This window comes from Cygnus olor, chromosome 14 (genome assembly GCF_009769625.2).
Source record: "Cygnus olor isolate bCygOlo1 chromosome 14, bCygOlo1.pri.v2, whole genome shotgun sequence".
NCBI lineage: Eukaryota > Metazoa > Chordata > Aves > Anseriformes > Anatidae > Cygnus > Cygnus olor.
This window is the reverse complement of record NC_049182.1, coordinates 8044236-8062816: the sequence shown is the minus strand read 5'-3', so window position 1 is coordinate 8062816 and position 18581 is coordinate 8044236. Positions and strand designations below refer to the sequence as shown.

At 46.4% G+C, this 18581-nt stretch overlaps 2 protein-coding genes across 4 annotated transcripts in view; one reads left to right on the top strand and one right to left on the bottom strand.

The window, feature by feature from the left end:
• FNDC9 (fibronectin type III domain containing 9) overlaps positions 1 to 13029 on the top strand; it is a 33570-nt gene extending 20541 nt beyond the window's left edge. Inside the window, exons 1-2 of one of the 2 annotated variants that reach the window (XM_040574029.1) lie at positions 4592 to 10009; positions 11537 to 13029. In XM_040574029.1, coding sequence (XP_040429963.1) covers positions 9864 to 10009; positions 11537 to 12206 — 816 coding nt within the window. In that variant the 5' untranslated portion in view covers positions 4592 to 9863 and the 3' untranslated portion in view covers positions 12207 to 13029. Of the gene's footprint in view, positions 1 to 4591; positions 10010 to 11536 lie in introns of those variants that run through there. The other variant, XM_040574030.1, reaches the window with a different exon arrangement.
• CYFIP2 (cytoplasmic FMR1 interacting protein 2) overlaps positions 1 to 18581 on the bottom strand; it is a 53274-nt gene that overhangs the window by 11038 nt on the left and 23655 nt on the right. For both annotated transcript variants that reach the window (XM_040574022.1, XM_040574023.1), the window contains exons 16-26: positions 18213 to 18366; positions 17509 to 17665; positions 16686 to 16782; positions 16041 to 16117; positions 14991 to 15099; positions 14468 to 14587; positions 13591 to 13790; positions 13038 to 13125; positions 4284 to 4427; positions 2640 to 2730; positions 1803 to 1933 (exon numbers count right to left, since the gene is read on the bottom strand). In XM_040574022.1, coding sequence (XP_040429956.1) covers positions 1803 to 1933; positions 2640 to 2730; positions 4284 to 4427; positions 13038 to 13125; positions 13591 to 13790; positions 14468 to 14587; positions 14991 to 15099; positions 16041 to 16117; positions 16686 to 16782; positions 17509 to 17665; positions 18213 to 18366 — 1368 coding nt within the window. The remainder of the gene's footprint in view (positions 1 to 1802; positions 1934 to 2639; positions 2731 to 4283; positions 4428 to 13037; positions 13126 to 13590; positions 13791 to 14467; positions 14588 to 14990; positions 15100 to 16040; positions 16118 to 16685; positions 16783 to 17508; positions 17666 to 18212; positions 18367 to 18581) is intronic.

Sequence of the window (18581 nt, the reverse complement as noted above, 5' to 3'; positions counted from 1 at the left end):
AGTATTTTCTGTTTTTGCAGCCTGCATTCACCTGGTATCTGTCCTAAAATTAGTCATGGGAGATTTTCTCCCTAAGGCCCATTACCTGAGAGTAAGAATTCCTCTTAGAAATTTAGTCCCAAGCAACACCTCATCCCTCAAATTTAAACAATAAAAAGGGTATAGAATGGAGCAGACTGCTAATCTTCCCTAGAGCAGTCTCTGCCAGCAAATACCACCAGCCTTAGATTAGGCTGACAGCTATGAAGATAACTGCACCGTAAAAGCAATTGTGCCTTCTGCACAGGGGCTCCATTAGAGGGAAGATCTCGTTGCGCAGTGGCTCCAAGCATCTGACAACCCTCCAGCAAGCAAGAACCAGTGCCTGCTGCATGCAAAACTGCTTTATATTTTGAATCAATTTCTGTGCTGAAAAAACGAGGACCAGAGAGGGTGAGGACTTTGCTGGCATGGAAGGTAGGCAGATGTGGAATTTGATAGGCAGCCTTCCTAAAAGGACCCCCAAATTCTCACTGTGTCCCTTATTTTATGCTATTCTAAAATGCCATTATATTGCCAACGTACAGCTCCTGGAACTGGCAAAAACAGGAGGAATGTTTCTGCACTCAAATGAAACATTGCTAGAAGAAACCACCATGTGTCCCTTAAATATCAATTTGGAAGATGGGATGTAAAAGGCAAATGTAGTACATCTAGCATAAAATTCAACACAGAACAGCCAAGAGCAATGACAAAGCCACAAAAGGAATAGAAACTGCCAGGATACTGTTGGCAACTCTGGTCATTCTATTAAATAAAGCCAAGCTGCTAGGTGATATCTCTCTCTCTCTGGTTTTCTTAATCTTACACAACTGCTGCTCTCTGAATGTGTGTGATGCACCATATTAGGAACTAGAAGGCTCTATAGCTGGGCTTAAAATGCGAGGGCAAGGGCAGACATATCCTTTTTGAGGATATGCAGAGATTTTCAGTTTTCCTGGTGTTCTGTGGTTGAATAAACTTGGAATCTTTGAACTTTCTTCTGGTTTTGCTCTGAACAGAAATGTATGGCTTTGCTTGGAAATGCCATTTTGTGCTAGAGAACCCTTCTGAAAAAAATCCCTAAGACCTGATAAAACTCTGTCAATACCATTCTGACATGAAATATGCATGATAATGCAAACCTGTTTAACACTCCTCAGTTGGCTCTGACATGCATTCAGCCACAGCCTTTGTCCCACACCAGCTCAATCAAGTCCAAAAGGAGCTATGAGGCTGAGAGTCTTTTGCAGGTGTAAGACACTTGTGCAAGGGGAAATATCAGGTCATCGCTCTAGCTAAGTTTTGGTGAAGACTAAGTCATGGGAAACATCACAGGATCATCTGCTCTGAGATTTCCTTCCTGTTGGATTGCTTTATCCTTAACATCATTAAAAAAAAAAAAGCAAAGGGCTCAAATCTACTCCTCTCTGTATGAGTATGTATATATATATATAAATATATATAGTAACAATCCCTGCCCCAAAGAGCTTACAATCTAGAAATAAGCCCCAGTTGTTTTTATTTCTCAGAAGGACAAACATGGGGTAGCTTTGGGTCCAAGAATTAAATCTTCCAGTATTCAGATTCTCCTTGAGCAATCCCAGATGTCAGTGACACAGCACCAATGCAAATCATCCCCATGGACCCCAGCAACACAGCCCTAGAGAGACCCTGAGCACATAAAAGGCTGGTGATTTTCCCAAACTCTTCTGTTAGAGAACCAACACTCTTGAGCTGGCAAATTCAAGTACAGTCTGTTGGTGCAGGGGGATTTGCCTTACCAAAGCCTGCTCAATAAGGAGGCAGAAGAGAATGGCATTGCCCACTTCTCTGAGGCTCTGGAACACATCAGTCTTCAGCTCTGCGTACTCAATGATGTCCTTCAGCTGGTGGTGGAAAAACTCCAGGATTCCTTAAAAGACAAGGAAGGACAGTGAGAAAAGTGAGAGCCAAAGGCCCCTCCAGTGACTTGGATTACAGGACAGTCAGTGCCTGGTGTTTCCTACATCATGAACTGCAAGCCGTGACTGCTAAATGGATAAGACAGATCAGTGCTGGGGAGAACTAGCATGCAGGGTCTCATCCTGCTTCCACTAACCCTTGGGAAATAAGGAGTAATTTACATGAAGGCCTTGGATTTCCTAATCAGAGGAAAAAAAAGAGATTCCAGGCTGTAATGGCTGTCCTTGTGCTGGTTCATGTATAACAGTTCCCCATCCAGATCAGCTGCAGACTGCAGCCATGCTGCAAAAAAATCTTCACATCAACTAAGTAGAGCTTTTGAAAAAAAAAAGTAAAAGTGACCCCACAGTAACAAAAGCTTTAAAAAAAGTCCTGAAAACAAAAGCTAAACTACCAGCAGATGTTCCCTTATCAATCACCTGTGTGTTTGAAGAGAAATTTCTAACAGGAAATTTCCTGGAAAAGTTTTCCATACGTGTTCCAGCGTCAGCAGCAAAACAGCTGGAGGTTTGTCCCAGGGAAACCGGGCTGGAAGCTGCACCAGCATGCCAGGTGCCAATCCTTGTTTAATTACTGGTTGGTGCCTGAGTTAATGCTGCACAAACACGTGGGCGAGCTCTTGCTCAAAGGATTATGCATCTCTCTGTAGCACCCACCTGGAGAGCCGTATTCATGTCTTGGCAAGCGGCATATCTTGGGCATTACTTCTATCAGAGTCTTCACGTACTGCAGGATGGTGCCTTGCAGCTGTCAGAGACAAAGGGAGATTAAACTCTAAGGATGGCTTCTCCTGGCACGGGTTTTAAAGAGAGCAGCTTGTGGCTAGGGCCACGTCTGACAACAAACGGTGAAACTGGGGTCTAAGAAGAACTTGCTTCGTTTGGATTTCACCCAGATAGAAAATCCAGCCCAAGTGCACGGAGATTTTACAGCTTCCTCCCAAAGAATAAATCATGGTTGCAAGGATTTTCTACTTCAAAATACAGCTTGCTGTGTTTGCATTGTTTGCAGCTGAAATCCAAACAAGGCTCAGTCTTGGATCCGGCTGGGCTTATGCTCCTAACCCACAGAGCATTTGACCAGAGCTGCCAGAGGAGTAACTCCACAGCACAGGAAACGCTCTTTCACCTGATGAATGATCACTAGATACTGAGAGTTTAAATAAATAAATAAATAAATTACATGCACGTAGAGCAAGTTTCTGCGGATTGGATGTTTTGAACTAACCTGGACAAGAGTGAAATATATTTCTTAGTTAGAAAAGCTTGCTGTCATTTGGAATTATATACCTGCATCCTGTAGATACATTATATAGGATTATGTGATAAACACAATTTAGCCAAACGCAAGATCTCTGTCTTGGCACTGAATGCTGTCTGATCTCGCACACCAGCTACAGCATTTTCAACTAAGTGACACAAATTACATCGTCAATAGCTACGGTACTTTACCATAGAGAAACTGGATATATGCTTGAGATTTTTCAGTCCTACATTGCTTTGCTAGACACATTCAAAATGACATTATTGCAGCCAAAACAGAATTTAAATATTTATGAGTTAAAGTCTTCTCTTCAGTAAAGCAGTTTTTTTGGTAGAAAAGCGTGACCTGAAAAATTGTACATTTTTGCATACTCCATCCTGCCTTGTTCATGCTCTGTATTGCTAGCACCCTTAGGGAGCGTTTCCCTGTGGAGATCACATCTCTCTTCTGAGGGAACCACAAAGCAGATGGAGCTCCTGGCCACCTGAGTGTCTGATGGAAACGGCCATATGGCTTGAATTCATAAGAACTCACCTACAGCGGGAAATTTCTAAAAGTCTTTTTCATCAGTTTTGTGTCCTGCTCTCTACCTCCCTGCAGGTCCCCAGGGGTATCAAAAAGCTGTGAGAGGCTCTTGTGCCACTGCTGAGCACAAGCGTGTATCTTGGAGGTCTCCTAGGCTGCAACACAGGTGGTGCTGAGGGGCAGTGCGGACGAGCACCACATCCCCTTGATCACCTCTCGGTGGCTTTTAGCAGAGCAAAATGCAAGCGCCAGTACCCCCAGATCTGGGTGGCTGGTCACAGTCAGCATTTCAGGATGGTGGGAAGACTCCACCATCCCACGGGAATCAGGGGGATGCCTTTGCAGCAGCGGAATCACACCCTTAACGTGAGCGTCGCTGTGCAGATGAAGGGGCACAGGGGCACCCAGATTTGAACACCCTGAACCAAGGCCCAAAGCCCAGGCTGACTGCCCAACCTGCCCCTCTCAAGGCATCGGGGTTTCTCCATCGCCAGGGTTAGGGTCACAATTACCAGGCTCTTGACGATCTTCAACAGCTCCTCCATGACCACCGCGATCCCTTGATAGCCAAGAAGCCTGCAGATCGTCTTGAAATGAGGTGGCCCCACGAAATTGCGGTAGGAGCTGTAGATGTGACTGTAGGCAATGTTGAGAGGCTGAGAAGTTAGAAGCACAATGACAGTTAGACAGCGTTTACAGGACCTGTAAGTAATTCTCTTGTCTTAGTATTAGGCTCCAACACTTGAAATAATTTTTAAGAAAAGCAGGAGAAATAAAAATCCCTGTAAGAAATTTATCATAAGACTTCTTGTGGCATGCAGAGATTGCTTTTCTTTCCATGCAGTCAAATATATTTGAGTCTGAACAAATTGTCACATCACAAGGTTTATTATCCTGCTGTGTAACAAACACCGCTTTCACTTCCCAGGTAATTTACTCTCCCATATATTCCCAGTCAAAGATTTCAGTTCACTGGCCCTTTGCCTCTTCAAACTCAAATTCTTCTGTACTAAAACTGAAGGCATTATACACAGGTAACAAGATAGATTTTTTTTTCCTCCTATTGGCACTTGCTTCAAATAAAAAATATTAAGAAAAGTAGGAACTCCGGCATCCGAGCCTAAGGGCAGTTGGAAGAGACACAGAAATGATCCTTTCTGCATCCTGTGGAGCCCTACATGTACTTAAAACATCCACGTGTGACTGAGCAAATGGGGAAGAATCTGATTCTTGTCTAGGGAGCATCCTTGGGGCTCTGGCCCCCAGAAAATCTTCAGCAGCAGAAAACAGGAGGTGATTTCCAGGAGCGTAATTTATCAGTACCATGTTGGAATGATAGCAGCAGGGAATTACTGCAATTTTTAGTCATTAGAACATTTTTTGGATCCATTTGGGGTAAGGAAAAGAGAAGTGGGAATTAATTCACTCGTGTGATCAGAAGGAAAAAAAAGAAAATGAGTTTTAGCTGAAGCACTGCATGCTCAGCTCCGGCTCTGCAAGAGAAGTGTTGGCACCGTGACTCAGCCCTAGCAGAGAAGGGCTGCAGCCTCCCCCACGCTATCTGGAACAACCACGGCTTCAGTAAACAGCACCAAGCATGAGGTTGAAAAGACTCAGGCGTGCAGTGCCCCTTCCAGCAAAACACGGATACCCCCAGCTCACGTACACTGAAAGGTCTTAAACAAAAATAAGGAAACAAACTAAATTGTATCCCAAGCGTGCTGTGCAAGGCTGATTGTGCTTCTCGCATGAGCACGGCATGCTGGAGGCGCGCTGCATCCTCACGCAGCAGGGAGCTGGCATCCCACAGCCATCGCAGACCCAGCTCGTCCTCCACTTCTTGCTCACTTCCTCGGGACTTACACTTCGCACGCCTAACGAGTTACAAACGGGAGTCATTTGCTAAGCACCAGAAAAGTGTTTTCTTTTGCTTGCAGATACAGAATTTCTGCTGACTGATGCACTGATGGCACTTTCATAGACTTGGCAGTTGCTTTAATCAATTAATTAATTGTTCCTCATTTTGCTACAGCCCTGTTGCTTTGGTCCAGGGATGTATCACCTGCTATGATTCACAGGCAGTCTTTGAAATAGCTAGCAGAAAGAAGACAAAGTTAGAGAGTTTCCTACCTTTTGTGAAACAGAACTTCACCTCCTGGCCCTGGTAGATAAAAACCAAAACCCTTTAACTCTATCCTGTGCATCAATACTTTTAGGTACAGAAAGGCTACCTTGTAGGCTCTGCTTTGCATTCGTTCACAACGTGAATGAACTTTCTCTCCCGTCTCATGAATAACTAAGGGCCAGAGTTTAAAATAGATTTAGGCAGATAGAAGCCTACTTTCAGAGCTCCTTCAGTGCCAACTCCTGTTAAGAGAACTGCTCTTGAATGTCCTGCTTAGGCTTCTACCCGCATCCTTAGATAACCAAGACTGTAAAAATCTGTCTGTTAGAGCTTGATCCGAAGCCACAAGATACACACGCTGGTACGAGTGGAAAACAGCAATATGTTTTGAGAAGCATGCTTGTTTAACCACCAGGTGACGCCCAGCCCGGAACAAGTGCCCAAGGCCTGGCACCCCCACGCAGGGTCACGGCTACGGCCCCAGCACAGCCCCTGCAGGTAACACACACAGACTATGGGGAGATAAATATCCCCATTGCAGTGGGCTCGTGAATCCATGCGCACTTCTGGAAGCCCCTTTTCTGCTCCACAGATGGTGCTCCGCACGTGCAATGTTCCCTGAGCTGGGATGTGACCGGTACGCGGTCGTGGAGGAACCGGTCACATTTTCCCTGTAATGGGGCTGACATTTTGCTGCACGGGCAGGGAGCGCCTGGTGCTGCCATGCAGCCTCCTGCCTAGCAGCGGGATAATGGGGCTGGAGAGCAGCTTTGAAGCTGAATTTTCCTTCAAGTGGGGGTCCCAGCAATAGGCTTGATGAGGAGAGGATCATTTTGGGATGTGCACTGGCTGCAGACGAGCAGGATGATTCATCCCCGCCTGTCTGTGAGATGAGGTAGGTTTGTTGAGCTCTCCGCAGAGCCACACAGTGCATCAGCAGCAAGCTTGCATCTAATAATAATACCCTGTGAACAATTAAAATATAACTCCATTTAAGGGTGAGATACACAGCTTGGGTAAAAGACTGTAGGATGCAAAAAATGACACCAGGGTGTATTTTAAGACAAACCAGCTGAACATACAAGGTGGTTGTGCAGCACGGCTCACTCCCCCGTGCTGGGTGGCTGCTGCCACCCCCTCAGAGAGCAGGAGCAAAGCCCCAATCTCACAGACTGTTGGGAGGTTTTGCTGTCCACAGGAACAACAGCCACTGAGGACACCAAAGAGGTTTGCCCCACCTTTGGTTTGGGGCCAAACGGGCAGGTTTGGGGGCCGGGAGGCTGGGCGTGCAGGCAGGTTGGGATTTGCAGCATTGGGCAAAGCTCCCGGTGTCCCAGGTCTCTTGGGACATGAGAGGAAAGCATGGGAGCATGTAGGAAAGGTCCCACATTGCTTTGGGAGCTAGTGAGGCTGTTAGGAATGCCCCAGAGCTCTGAACACCAGAGCCAGCAGCAAACGAAGGGAAACAAGAACTCAGTGTCATTTCCACATCTTCGAGCTCATTGTTGGCTATCACCCAGAACTGTCTGAGCTCACCTGAGGGAAGGCAGGGAGAATTTTATCTGATAAAACAGATTGGACAGAGAGAGAACAGATGATAGTGCTTGTGCCAGAAGCTCCTCGGAAAAAAATAAAGAACTAGCCAAAGAGAAATAGATTTAGAGACAAAAGAAGGAGTATGAACTGTGCGCATTTTCTGTGCCTCAGTATAATGCCTTGCTACGCTGGCTGCCGATTGCTACTCACACACACACACAGAGCTATGATTTACATTGAGCTGCTGGCCATGGCAGGACAGGCAGCACAGCACGTGCAGTCTGTTGGAGGGGCTCAGCAGCCCCTGCCGCCAACACCACCTGCAGCAAGCACAGCCCCGTAACGCCTTTGTGCCACTGCTGCAGCCCTGGCAGCAGAAAATAGAGCCACTCCATCCCACTCGCACGCCGTGGCTATTTGTACAAGTGCCAGCAGCACGCACTGCCCTGCAGGTTACATCTGCCTGCATGTTCCTAAAAATGCAGGGGCAAATTCAGCCCCGGGGGGGAGCAGTGATCTTCAGTGACTCTGGTGTGACCCTGGGCCCAGAAGTGCCAAAACAGAAGCGTTCATCAAAATACATGAATTAAGCCCAATCTAGAGCATTTACAGAGCTAAGTGGTTAATGAGCAGTAAGAAGTGGGTTGCTGGTGATTTTACAGCTTCTTTGTAGGACACTTGAACAGCTGCTGCATTTTCTAAGTGGCTGAATGACAGAGGATGGCTCACTTTCTGTCGGTCACTTGAGCACACCCGTGGTTTGCATCCTGCAGGGAGTGCTGGCAGGCAGGGACAGCCGGGGACACCAGCAGGTGTTATTTGGGTAGTAGGGAACACCAGTGCTAAAGCACTGGCATGGTTTTGGTGGGTTTTTGTCCTGGGAAATGAGAATTTCAAGCTCATCACCAATGTAAACTGGTGCCAGCTTGACTTTGGGAGCAGGCAATGCCAACACCACTGAAAGCTTTGGTGTGGTTCCCTTTGAGGTAGCGGTGAATCGCTGCATGGAGAAAGATTAGCAGGACCCTTTGCTGACCTAATCCAACTATTCCTGTTTTCCTTGGTTTCCTTTCTTCCTGTTAACATGTGATTTGTGAACAACTGAAATTTAATTTTGAAGCGACTGTGAACATCAATAAGCTCAACAGCCCAGCTGCAGTAGGGAAGCACTTCTCCTATGAAAATACCGTCACATGGTGTATGCCACCTTTTCAAGCAAGGGTTTGCATCCTCAGCTCTCTCCCTGCAGGCAAGGATGTACTTTACTTACAGCATGGGAGCAGCTAAGAAGTCTCCCCCTGATTCTGCAAGGAGGACCAAGTGACATAAAAGGCAGGAAGCCACCTGGGAGCACTTCCATTTCCATCCCTACCCATAATTATTTTCATCTTTAATTCCAGTTTTCAGCTCTCTGGCAGCTGCAACTCACTCAGAGACAGAAGAAAATATGTCAGGGTCTGGAGGACAAAACACCCAGAACTGCAAAGCATCAATGAAAAGCAAGGGTCACACATACTGCCCAGGCTTCTAACAGCCCCTCCTGATCCAGTCCGCATCATTTCCTCATTAATCCATTTTGGAAGATCTTTGAAACACTGCAAACACCTTAGTAAGGATGTGGAACTAATTACTCCAGACCCAGAATCAACATTTCTTTTGGAAAAGTTTCCCTCTGCAATACATTTTGGCTTCAGAGAGCAGTGCGTCACTTCTTGAGAGCCCCTCCTTACTAGCCCTGCTGCCACATCTGTCCCCAGCCTGTCCCCTCCTGGCCACAGGCTCAGGCTGCTCCCCCAAACCCTGCTGGCTCTGACTTTCTCTCTCCCTCCTGCCCTCTCACTTCGCTGATGGGACATCCCCGAGTCTCCTGTAAGGCAGGGGCATTTGAAGAAGAGCCTGTCTTAATCCCACAGGAGTTCAGCAGGGATCAAGGTCTTGGAAAATCCAGTTGCTGCTCCTACCACACAGCTTGGATTAAAATTAAGAAGTGAACTTGTACTGCTGCAGCATCAGGGCGGAAAACCTACTGCTCACTAGCTTTGGCTTAAAACAGCAGTTCAAATGTGCAAGAAATAGCATTAAAAACAAAGCCCCTCGGTGACAAACTATCAGTAGGTAATAATAACCTACCAGAAGGCGAGGAGCTGGATTTCATGCCCCGTGTCACTGTGGCTCTGACCCCAGGCCCTGCTGGGGGGCAGTGGCTCTGGAGCAGGGCTGCAGCGTTCTCACTGCGGGGCTGCAGGTGGAGAGGAAAGAAAAAAAAAAACACAAAACCAAACAGAAAACAAAACTACTTGTCTTGTTTTTCTGCCTCAGAGACACACTTTTCTCAGGCAAAAGCTTTTAGGGATAACGTTCCCAAATCATTGGAAGACGCCTGCCCATCCTTTCCTATTGGTTGCTATGGTGAGAGGTGACGGAGCCCGAGATGGGTATAATACGAGGCAGCACGCGGGGAAGGGATTTAGAGGAGGCAGGAGGGACCCGGCGGTGGGAAGAGGGGAAGGTGGGAAGAGGGGAAGGTGCCACGCTGCTCACCAGCACCGAGGGGCCGCTGCGGACCCGCCAGGGGAGGTAAGCTGCTGCCCGTGGCGCCGGGAGTGCCCAGGGACAGGTGCTGTGCTTTCCTGCTCTGCTCCTAAGAATGCTTAAAACAGTCATTAAGATGAGCTGCTTCTGGAGTGAATTAAGGGAAAGTTAGTTCTATTAAGGGGGAGAGGAAGAAAAGAAAGAAAAAAGAAATCAGCTCTATTGCATGCAGCTCCTGCTTGGGGTGCTCGGCTGGCTGGGAGAGAGAACCCTGCGACAAGGCTCAGAGGGCACTTCGGTGACCTGAAGGAGCAATGTACCGCTTTGTGGCTGCTGTTAAACAGTAATTTGTTAGTGGTTGAAGTCTTTTATCCGGGGGAGAGCTATTTAATTGCTATTCATACATTTGTGCTTCCTTAAAGACACTGATATTATATTTCACCAGACTCTAGATCTCACACTTCAGATCCTGATATTACACAGTGTGAGATGCTGTAGGAACAGAAAGACTTTATTAAGCAACAAGTTAGGTATGCAAAGTGCAGCAACAGCTTAAAACGGTTATTTAATCATGCAGCTTTTCCATGTGACGTTTAGGTGTAAAAATCAAGATTTCTATTGGAAACTCCACAAGGCAAACTGGAGCTAGCCTAGTAATCAGTTTATGCTAATCACACTTGCAGTATCCTTTCTATTCCATGGCAATGGAAGCAAAAAAGCTTTCTATATAGATAACCAGTCGCAAAGAAGAGATTTGTACAAAATCTAACTAGAGCATAAAGTATGCCCTATGTCCCAGGTGGTTTTTTTTAATTTTTTTTTTCTCCAAGAAGCAGCAGGATGATAGAGTAGTCTGGGCACTGGCAGAATTCAAATTTGGTAATTTTAGCCACCTAAAATCTAGCATCTAATCTAAGCTTGTCAGGAATTCTCTCCTGTCAGTAGAGAGAGCTCCCTCCTACATTCTGGGCAGCTCAGTTCCTACAGTCGCTTTCTCTTTGCAGCCGCAAAGGGGGATGTGACATTTTCTACATTCAAGGAAGAGAGGTTGTGGTGACTGAGAGAAAAGGCAGTAACAGCCATGAGCATGGAAGTCATGGAAGCAGCAGGATTAGAAGCGAAAATATTGAGTGTGGCAGGTGCCTCAACACGTTGAGTTTAATTTCCACAACCTCCCTGTGAGCATAGGAGTCTACAGCAAAATGGGGAGGTTTCAAAGCAGTCACCTGAGTTACTCAATTTCTAAAAGTTTGCTGAAAAGTCTAAAGACAGTTGTGAGGAAGCTTTCTGTCTATCAGAGAACACCTAGGGCGCTTAACAGTTCTCAAAACGCATTTTTTTTTAGTGACAAATATTTGCAAAGCAAACAAAAAATAGTGCAGAGACATTCATGACTTATCTGATAGGCTGTACATTCTAGTCATTTACAAAAAGCAAGGGTAATTCTCCTGAAGCCCATATGAGTCCAATACAAGGGCCAATAAAGCTGGCGGAAAAACTTCACTGATGTCAGTGGCCTTTAAGCCCGTACACGCGTTGGGGAACTCAGCCTCTCCCTGCTTCTGGTTTCAGGGGCACAATGAACATCGAAGTGCACAACATCACTTACACCAGTGCCACAGTCTCCTGGGCCACAAACAACCCTTGTCCGGAGAATTACTACCACGTCATGTACCGCCCCAACTGGAACAGCGTCTTCGCCGGCTATTTACGCCAAAACTTCCACCGTGAGGAGCGAGTTCCCCACTCCCTCAGCTCCCTCGTCCTCCACCGACTCACGCCCTCTACCATCTACGTCCTCTGCATCACGTGCAAGAACTCCTACCCCTCCAGCAACCACTGCACCACGTTCCACACCCTGGACCAACCCCCCCTGCTTTTCGGCGGCTCGAAGCACGAGCCCACCACCTCCATGTGGATGGTGAGCAGCCTGCTGCTGCTCTGCTTCATAGCCCTCTTGGCCTACGGCTGCCTGCAGTTCTGGTCGGCACGGTGCCGCGGGGCTTCCAGGCTGAAGGAGCCTGATGGCAGCTCAGAAGAAGTGGGCGAAGGCAGCAGCTCGCTGGATGGTCCCTCGAGCGACGGACTGAAAGAAGAGCTTCTGGAAGTGCCCATGACCACTGTGCTAATGAGGAGCTCCAGTTTCATGAGGGAGAGCCCATATAGTTCCCCCCGCTGCTTCTTCCCCTACAAGAACAGCGATGACAGGAGGGCCATCTTGCCGCAACACGGCCTTCAGTGAGAGCAAAAGGGAGGCTCTGCTTAGAAGTTTGGTTCGTGCTGCTCTTCCCCAGCTCTTGCCAACACGAGCATCTGTGTGTCCACAGGGGCTGTTTGTCCCAGGGCAGAACATGAAGTGGGATATATTAGCCGCAGGGAGAAAGGTTTTTGTCAAGTGACAAAAATATTCTCATTTACAAAGCAGTTTTTAAAAGGAAACCAAGTCAGCTTTCTGGAAACAGCCAGGCTAGGCTGACTGTAGTGTCATTATCTAATCTGCATCAGTACTGTAGATTCACTTCAAAATCATCAACCAATGTACACAAGAAATAAACCCCACTCCAGTAGTTTCATGCTTGAGTGATTCTCCATTAGCATCACCCCCCAAGCCCTCATAATGCTTGTATAAACAGTAATCATGGCCTGACAAAAGAGCTTTTTGTCAGTATTAAGTAGTCTACATTTGCACAGAAGTATTTTAGTAATTCCCTTTTTGAACTACTAACAGGATTCCTGAAGTAACACCTTCCTCAGGGAGCAGCACTGCTCTGGAGCTCCAACTCGCTCTCCTCTCTCTGCATTTAGATGGATGTGACTTGGTCTTGGCACCAATGAGCACAGAGCAGTGTCAGTTCCCCCTAACACAGGCATGTTACAGAGAAAAATATGGGAAAGCAATAGCAAAAAGCACAGTGAAGCTGCTTCTTGCATGGCTTTTTGGTTTCACACGGCAATGTGACCCAGTACATTTGCATCCACCACACTGTTAATGAACTAGTTCTTGCATTGCTTTCTTCCTAAATAAAGGATTCCAACATCCACCCCTGCTGGCTGCTGTGGCTCATTTACTGACCTTGGATCCATAGAGGTAATAGGGTTGAACGTTGGCTGGTTTGTCCCGCTGGGGTTCCTGTGTGAAGGGGATTGCCGTCCTCACAAACCTGTGGTGGGCACGGGAGACGGGGAGGAAAGCGGTCAGTGCCTGGTTAACCACGGTCAGTGCAGACACTGCGCAGTCCGGGATGAACTGCAGTACCTGAGCTACATGAATGAGCTCCAATCTATCACGGATGTAAAACACATTGGTTTAACACACTACAAAGATGGTGTTGCCCTTTTTTTTTTTTTTTTTGAGAAGCTGCCACAGTTCTGCTGTGGAGTCACAGCCCTCTAAACCAAACTACCTCAGTTGCTTGCAGTCTCTGTACAACTTTGTTGCTCAAATTTGTTACTAGAGCTTTCAAGGCCAGCAGGAGCTGGTGGGCTTTAACTTTTTCTATTGCTGCTGCATTTCATTTGGAATGAAAACCTCACTGCAATGCACGTGAATTTTATGTGGCAGGTGTGACTTTTTGGAAAGAAACACAGGGTCTCCAGGTGCCCCCTGCCCTGCTTTTCCTCCTCACCTGTTGGTAGATCCATTGTAGCAGTAGTTGGGTAGAAAGTCAAAGTTGAGCTCCCAGAAGACATGCAGGGTGATGCGCCCGTAGGGTGCGGAGACGTTGTGGTTGGCCTCCCGGAACATGGCATCAAAGCTGTCCAAAGTCATGTGCTTGCACAGCAACCTGTGAGTCAGGCGATTTATTTCCAACAGCCACTCCAGCTCCTGCAGCACATACAGCAGTGGCAGATGCAAAAGTGTTACCAAGATGACAACAGAAACAGCTGATTTAATTGCCAAGGGGATGATTCTATATCCACACCCTGCACACAACTTCCCAGGTGAGGATGTAGCAAATGCAAAAGACATCAATTTAACTCAGTGGCCGAGGCCAATTGCACTTCTACTCAAGGGGCTCCTGGTCCAGTATCTCCTAAACTTGCAGGCAGAAAAAATAATTTGTTCCCCGCTGAGTGCTGGCTGGCTTTCACATCAGAATCCTTCGGAGGTGGAAACTGGTAATTTTACACTACTTGACTGTGATGTTCCTGTAAAGTATCAAAGGCAGCAAATCCTGTACACACGTAAGCGATCTCAGTTACCTGCATCCAACAGAGGGAATTACAGTCAAGATTTCCCGCTCCCAGATCACAGGACTCTATTCTACAACGTCTGCAAAATTTAACTGCTGACTGTTACCTTATGACTTACACAGATACGGTCCAACAATAACGCAATTAAGGCTTCATAAGTAGAAATAGTAGAGACTCAACACCATAAAGGAGAATGCACGTCTGGCTGAAACCTACTGTAGGTGGGACTTCTGGCAGAAGACAGCTGACTCTGTATTCATAGCAGTGTATTATTCTCAATACTTATTCTCTGTCAGGAACAGTTCTTACCACTATGGATGTCAGGTCCTCACTCTCGAAGCGGCTAATGGCCTGGTCTAATGATTTGTACATCGCTGCTGAGATACGCTGGGTTATGAGCCTGTTCAGGTCGATTGACCTACCCAGCAACTGGGAAAAGACGAGAAAATATTTGTGTGTTATATACAGATGGGGAAAAGTTGTTTTGGTGTTTTGATTGTTTTTTAATAGACAAAAGTTAAAGCCAAATATCCAATGCTGCTTAAATGTGAAAATGGTAATACATACAATACATACAGTACAATACTCTGTTGGGTTTACTATTACTTAGGAAAGTAAGGATGGAAACATGAAGTTTAACTTAATTATAATAACTTAATTAATTAATTGCCCCCTCCGGCCCCATGTCCTGAGTGTGGTGTGTCAGAAGCAGGTTCAACCATTCACATTAGAGCACTGGTCTCGACTGAGCCCAGCACTAGGATGCCAGCTGCCAACAAAAGGATGATAGACCAAGAGCTGTGAATACCAGAATCTACTGCTTGCAGTGTACCTGGACGTGCCTCTGCTTGAGCAGTGTCTCGTAGCGGTTGGATGGTGGGTATGGAATGATCACCCCGTAATTCTTACACTCGGCCCGGAAACGTTTGTCCAATAAAACACTGAAAAAGGAAAACAGTGTCAGGAAAAAGGAAACTTGCACAATTGGCTACTCTGTGGATCTTTTCCAGAGTTGTTTTCACCCTTCTTTTCAACTTGCTCTGAATGCCAAGAAAATTTCCACACACTACTAACTAAATCGCAGAGCAGAAGTTGTTACCTGGGGACTGCCGTGCCTCTATCGTTCTTGGCTTTTATGGCTAAACATCCAAAAAGATAAAAGATTGTGCTGAAAGATATCACTAGTGCCAGGAAGTGGGGTTATCCCACAGGTATGCTCCCTCCTTGAAGGTCTGCTGTAGGAACAGTTTGCTGGTGACGGTGATTGCTCTCCTCTAAGGCCAAATGTGATTAGAGACAAAACTCCTGGCAGAGTTAGATTGAAGACTTGGTTCACCTTTGGGGACATGAGAGGAGGACTCTCATTAGAGTTCATCCATGTTCTTTCAGTGGTTAGAAGGAAAAGTCACGAAGGGCCTATCTCCCCAGCTGGAGGCAGGCAGCTGTCTGAAGTGTGACCTAAGACAGTGAGAATCCTTCTGGCTGTTACAAGTCCTGCTGCTCTGCTAGGGTGAGGACAAGTGCATATCCCTGTTTCTTAGAGATGGGAGGTTTCCACTCATCTGTCTGCTACAAGTGTCAAGCAAGGACATGTCTTCAATAGGCTTGGTTTACTTTGCTGCTGCTCTCACAAATTGTACTCAAATAGATACATACGATACGAATTATTTTTATTTCACTTTTAACCACGTCTGCCTTGCCACCATTAATTCATTTTTCCCATCTACACTGGTGTGACACGGATAGCACGCTCTGTGAGGAAAGGATGATCTGTTTTGTTATGTCTACCCACAGCGGCTACTCCCTGAGGGGAACCTTTTGGTTAACAGTGACTTGGATGCAGCACTATCACCACTCATCAGCAGCAGTCAGGTTCTCCTACCTGCCAGCCATTGCTTTATAATAGGCAAAGATCTGATCTGCCAGCTTGTACACAAATTGATCAAAGCACAAATTCACCTGAGGGAGAAAAAACAAGACATCGTGAGGGTGTCACTAACACAGAATAGCTCCTTCCTACTCGTGCAAGATCGATACAACGCAATACAGAGCTCTAATTTAATACACTCATGTATGTCAGACTATCTAAAAACCACACTGCAGATCTCACATGCTAAACATAAGCAGAAATTTGCAGTTATGTTTCTGTCCTATAGTTTCTAAATGTTCCTAGAGGGCCCAGTCCCCCATCCCCAGTCACCCTTCTCTTGCAGGGACCTCTGGGTTCTCATTTTCCTTTGATGCCTCATAACCTTCTGCCCATCAGACAGACTCTTCCAGGCTCCCAGTATTTAACAGCATTTGGCTTCCACTGGTCCCCATGGGCACTGCTGAGCTGAAGCCCTTAATCAGCAGAGCATGTCAGCTCTCAGAATATTCTGATCTTTTGAAAACTTCTCATTCTCATGGGATATATTTTTCAGGAGATGCCTACAACTATTTCACTGCACTGCTGGGCTGGGCTGTCAAACAGGGCAATGTGACCCCAGTGAGTTCCTTCTATACAATAAAGATGAAAATGACTTACTTCAGCTTCAATTTCATCATACAGGAACTGCTTTTTGAACTTGGTCAAGGCATAGTATGCGCTGTCATTATAGAGGTCCAAGGGGTACAGTACATACCTGAGGGCAAGAAGACAGATCCTGCCTTGGAGAATATCAGCAAAAACAGCAGCGACTCGATGCAAGAACTGGCTTTTTTCTGACATCACTCCTTTCACCTCCACTCACTCCAGTCCCTCAAATCTCCCCACCTCACTCTCTCTGTCCGAGTTGTTGGAAGCAGCAAGAACAGACCTGGATGTGTCCTAACTGTGACTTGTTCAATTAACACTTGCTCCCTTTCTGCCGTTAAAAAATGTTGTCCTGTGCTCACTCTACAGAGTGCCCTCATGGTGGTTATGAAATGGTAAACAAAGCTTTCCTAATGAGGAATATTATTATGAACATAATTGTACTTGCATAACAGCAATACTTCTGATCATTTATCACTTGTAAAAAAAAAAAGTGCTTAAGTGCTTCAGCCAGGGCCCACATCCATTTGGTTGCACATGCTGTCTGGCTGCTGCATGCAGATGACTATCACCGAGTTGTGTGCTGATCCTAATACAGCAGTTGCCAATTGCTGGTTTATGATGCATAAGCAAGTGCCAGTGTCAGGAAGCAGCCAGTGTGCATTTGCTAATGAGTTATTCACACAGTACACACTCACGTGACAGCAAGGCAAGAAATAGTTTGGTTTTTTCCTTCCTTGTCAAAGAGACTGCTCACCACCAGCCTATCCTTCTCCAAAACAAAATCGCAAGCCTGAGTGAATGCACAGACCCACCACAGCCCATCATCTCTTACTCCATCATGGAGGGCTCTTTGGTTTCCAGAATATGGTCCGTGAGGATCCAAGGCATGGACATTTCGATGGGGAACTGGATGCGGCGGCCCATGGTCAGCTCCAGGAAGAACTCCCGGAACCACAGCTGGGATAGGTCGCAGCACTGCTGCAGCGCTTCTGAAACACAGAGGAGATCCCCCCGGTGGGAGGGCACCAAAGTTACTCCCTAGGGATGGCAGAGAGGGAAAAGCACAAGAGGCGGTTCCAGTGGCATCATATTGGACTGGTTTGGGGCATGAAACTGCTTTCTGAGATGCCTCTGCTTTTAAACAAAGACTCTGTCTGTGCTGTCCAAGCACTCTGTAATGGAAGAGGAAAGAAGGCATCGTTCCTTTTGCTCTAGAGCTCCAGGAAGAAAATTTCAATGTCTCAAAATCACTTTGGAAGATTTCTTCTGCGCCCAGTGGCTCAGAAGCTTGGCTAGGATGGAAAGAAAACTCCACTCCTAGAAACTAAACTACAATTTAAGTCTCTTTTGCTATTGCTGACTCATTCCCGTTCACATAATGATTACCACCTAGAAGCAAGCCTGTACCAGGCAGAAGTAGAACATTTGGGAAAAAATCAAGGAAAATCTTCTGCATAGGTGAATACAGAGCAAAGATACTTTGCTTGTCTAAGTGTGCAAAACTTGGTTTCAAGCCTCCCCATGCCGTAGCCTCACCACTGATGTTGAGAAGGTGGGTGAAGAAGAAGGACTGCTTGTGGAACTCCTCAATGGCCAAGACTATCGGTCCATCCAAGCTGCTCCTCAGAGTCTTCTTTGAGCCACTCTTGTCTGCTATGAGGGACTCCAGCATGGTCCGCACCATGTAGAGCTTTGGAAGGAAGTTAACATGTAGTTACTGCTCTCCTGTGAGATACCACCACACACCGCCATGGTGCTCTGCAGCAAAAAATAACACTTCTCCCGGCTGGCTTCTACTCTACTCTCTCAGCCCTATAGGCCACCATCATTCTGAACTAGAAATAATCATAAACCTAAAAAAAGGAGGCTTTGGGAACAAACTAGGCATCAAGGCAACATTTAACA